General features: G+C 37.6%; 1 protein-coding gene across 1 annotated transcript; it reads left to right on the top strand.

The window, feature by feature from the left end:
- The first annotated feature begins 714 nt into the window (after positions 1-714).
- NAC036 (NAC domain containing protein 36) lies at positions 715-2,862 on the top strand. The gene is made up of 3 exons (XM_059577715.2): positions 715-982; positions 1,113-1,381; positions 1,876-2,862. The coding sequence occupies exons 1-3, from the start codon at positions 802-804 to the stop codon at positions 2,311-2,313; spliced, it is 888 nt and encodes a 295-aa protein (XP_059433698.2). The 5' UTR covers positions 715-801; the 3' UTR covers positions 2,314-2,862.
- Positions 2,863-3,272: the final 410 nt, after the last annotated feature.

The following is a 3,272-nucleotide window of genomic DNA, read 5'->3' as shown; positions in this document are numbered from 1 at the left end:
CTCTTCAAACTTGAAGAAGAAGCCCTTTGGAAGCATTTTTTAAACCGTTGAATGCAAAGAAGAGCCCAAATGAATTTCATACTTTGAAAATCACCAATTTCTTTGAAATTGTGTTAGATTCGATGCATAAATGCTCAACCGGTGAAGTTGGGATCTGCAGACTAGAGTCTTGAGAGATGTTTCATTTAATTAGTGTTTGGATTCCAAGAAACAAGAGGCGACCCAATTAGTAAGACTGAATCAAACTGCCATTGCTGGATTGATGAGTCCTCATACGACCAGAAAGACGAACAAAAAAAAAAAAAAGAAGAGTCCTCAGACTTTCTGACCGTTTTTGTTGCCTTTGAAACTTGAAACAACCATAATCCGATTCACATGATCAGAATCAAAGATGAAATAATTTGGCAGAACATTACTTGGAAAATATTCTGGAATTTCCAGGTAAAAGTCTAAAACTAAGAGAAAAAGACAAAATTCAAGCAAAGAGAAGAAAGACCTGTCAATGTCTCTCTGTCTCTGTCACTGTTCAGTCTATGCTGATTAATTTACGTATAACCGTGTGGGTTCCACCATTAATGGACTCAAATAGCTCCAAACTGCATGGACTTTTATGCCCCCCACAGCATCGAAGACTTGGTCTCAATCCTCTGTTTTCAATCATCTTATAAATAACCCACAACATATTCTGCCTTCCTTATAAACGTTCCTCCACCGTCTATTGTTTACCTACGTAGCAACATTTCACACCAAAACCTTAAAAAACAAGCAGCAGCTAGCAGTAATCAGCAATCACTACACAAAATGGCGGCCAGTGCCATTGATGAAATGACAATGGAACTTGAACTTCCTGGCTTTCGTTTCCACCCCACAGAGGAGGAACTTCTTGATTTCTACCTCAAGAACATGGTGTTTGGAAAGAGATTGCGCTTTGACATCATCGGCTTCCTCAACATCTATCATCACGATCCTTGGGACTTGCCTGGTAGATATATATATATACACATAAATCTTTTTCCTTAGTTTTCTTTTTACGGTCAGTTTAATTGTATGACAGTTGAATAACAGTTTAATAAATGGCATTTCTCTTACGTTTATTATCGTTGTTGTAATAGATTTGGCGAAGATTGGCGAAAGAGAATGGTACTTTTTTGTGCCGAGAGACAGGAAGCATGGCAGTGGCGGAAGGCCAAACCGGACGACTGAAAATGGATTCTGGAAAGCCACCGGTTCTGACCGGAGAATCGTGAGCATATCGGATCCAAAGCGGATTATCGGCTTAAGAAAGACACTTGTTTTCTACAGGGGAAGAGCACCAAGAGGAAGCAAGACCGATTGGGTCATGAACGAATATCGCTTCCCTGATTCATGCCCCTTGCCAAAGGTTTGTTTGTTACCTTTCAATTTCATCACAGTTTTTTTTTTTTTTAACTTCCCCATAGAATTAATTTCCAGGAAAAATCGTGGGGTTTGATTAATTTTTCAGAAAATGTAGTACTGGAAAAGGATTACAAAGTTCCAAGAAGACATCTCTTTCAAGGACAAATATCTCTGTAGACTTGAAACTAAATGCTCATTGAGAAGTTTCCATGAAAATGTTTGTGATGGAATAAGTCAAGAATATATATAGTTCACGTACACCCCTGATTTTATAGATAAAAGTAATTGGGACCCAGTGAGAAGATGGCCACATTCTTTTCACATTCTAAAATTTGAAAATTTTAGTGTAATTGATTTGTTTTTTTTGTGTGAAGATAATTAATAATATATCCTAGTGGCTTGAATAGGTCCCACTACTGGTAGGTAGAAAAAAACAGTAGATAGTTTTTTGGTAGTTGTGATTTGTTCCTAATTATCTGTTTATGTTTGTAAATGCAGGACATAGTGTTGTGTAAGATCTATAGGAAGGCAACTTCTTTGAAAGTTCTTGAGCAAAGGGCAGCAATGGAGGAAGAGATGAAGAACTTTCATGCTTCACCTTCACCCCCACCAACATCATCACTTGAAATAGGCTCATTTTACTGCACCCAACAAGAGGATCATCACTTACAGCAGCAACCAATGCCTGCTGTACACAACATAGTCTTCAAGAAAGAAGCAGAGGAAGTGTCGGGATTACAAGACAAATTGGATGAAAGAGGAGTGGAAACCAAAGTTTCCTCCACATCACTGCAAATCCCACTTGGAAGGGGCCAGTTGCCGGAGCTCCAAGTCCCCAAATTGACCATGGATTGGACCCAAGACCCGTTTTGGACCCAGTTAAACAGCCCTTGGCTTCAAAATCTGACCCCATATGCCAACATCCTCAATTTCTGATTCCTTCATGTTTATTATGCCTAGGAGACAATAAACTTAGGTTTCTGTAGATAAATTTTGTCGGTCACCCTCTGCCGGATTAAGGAAATTCCTGCTGACTGTTTACTTGGGTGGTTGGCCATGACTTTTGTTTCATCCCTATCAAGTGTTGCTCTTCTTTTTTCTTTTTCATTTTCCTGAGCAGGGTGATGTTGTTCTGGTTGAAGAAAAGTTGTGATTTTGTTAATGGGGTTCTTCTATATATGTTTCAAGAACATTGGAAGACTCTGGAGAATCATCTAATGGACATGAAAACTATTGCTTCATCGACTAACATTTTAAGACCTGAAGATGGGAAAACACCATGGATATATATTCTACCGAGAGAAGGGGGTTTCAGGAATCTGGTGTTGGAGAGTTGCTTAATTTACTATCTACTTTGCGGTTGCATTTCTTTATTAATTTACTATGTTAGAACTTTTTTTTTGGAGGGTTGGTGTTGTAGGGGAAACTTGTACGGACTTTTTATTGTATATTTCAATTTAAATAAAAGAAAATCACAGTGAAATCTTTGTTAGTTTAAGGCTATTGATCATTGTAGGGTGTATTTTAAGGGGATCCTTCATATTCATTCATTAAAAAAAAATTAAGAGCATAAAATCCTTACATTAGAGAGCATAAAGCTCTGATAAATGATAGCCAAAACTATGAGGTCACAACCTCATAGAAACAAATATAAAATATTACAATCAAATCCTATCTATAACTTCAATATCTGCTAACTCATATCTAAACTTCAGTTATAGAATAGATTTGCTTTAGGTAGACTCAATCTAATACATAGCTAGCTTATATTCCCAACTTTTATTTTCTAGCCATAAGAGCAAAACCCTCACATCGAAACTAATTCTCCTCGATCCAAAGGCCATGACAAAAACCTTCACCCCAAAGATCGGTCATGAAAGTAGATCTAAGGAGAA

This window comes from Corylus avellana, chromosome 2 (genome assembly GCF_965113065.1).
Source record: "Corylus avellana chromosome 2, dhCorAvel1.hap1.2, whole genome shotgun sequence".
Taxonomy (NCBI): domain Eukaryota; kingdom Viridiplantae; phylum Streptophyta; class Magnoliopsida; order Fagales; family Betulaceae; genus Corylus; species Corylus avellana.
The sequence above is the reverse complement of the archived record's forward strand: the minus strand, read 5'-3'. Positions and strand labels throughout refer to the sequence as shown.

What these genes read in the sequence shown, in the direction of transcription:
- NAC036 (XM_059577715.2), top strand. Translation starts at nt 802, where the DNA reads ATGGCGGCCAGTGCCATTGATGAAATGACAATGGAACTTGAACTTCCT. An exon ending in CGATCCTTGGGACTTGCCTG is followed by an intron (nt 983 to 1,112) that starts GTAGATATATAT and finishes TTGTTGTAATAG; the next exon opens with ATTTGGCGAAGATTGGCGAA. An exon ending in ATTCATGCCCCTTGCCAAAG is followed by an intron (nt 1,382 to 1,875) that starts GTTTGTTTGTTA and finishes TTGTAAATGCAG; the next exon opens with GACATAGTGTTGTGTAAGAT.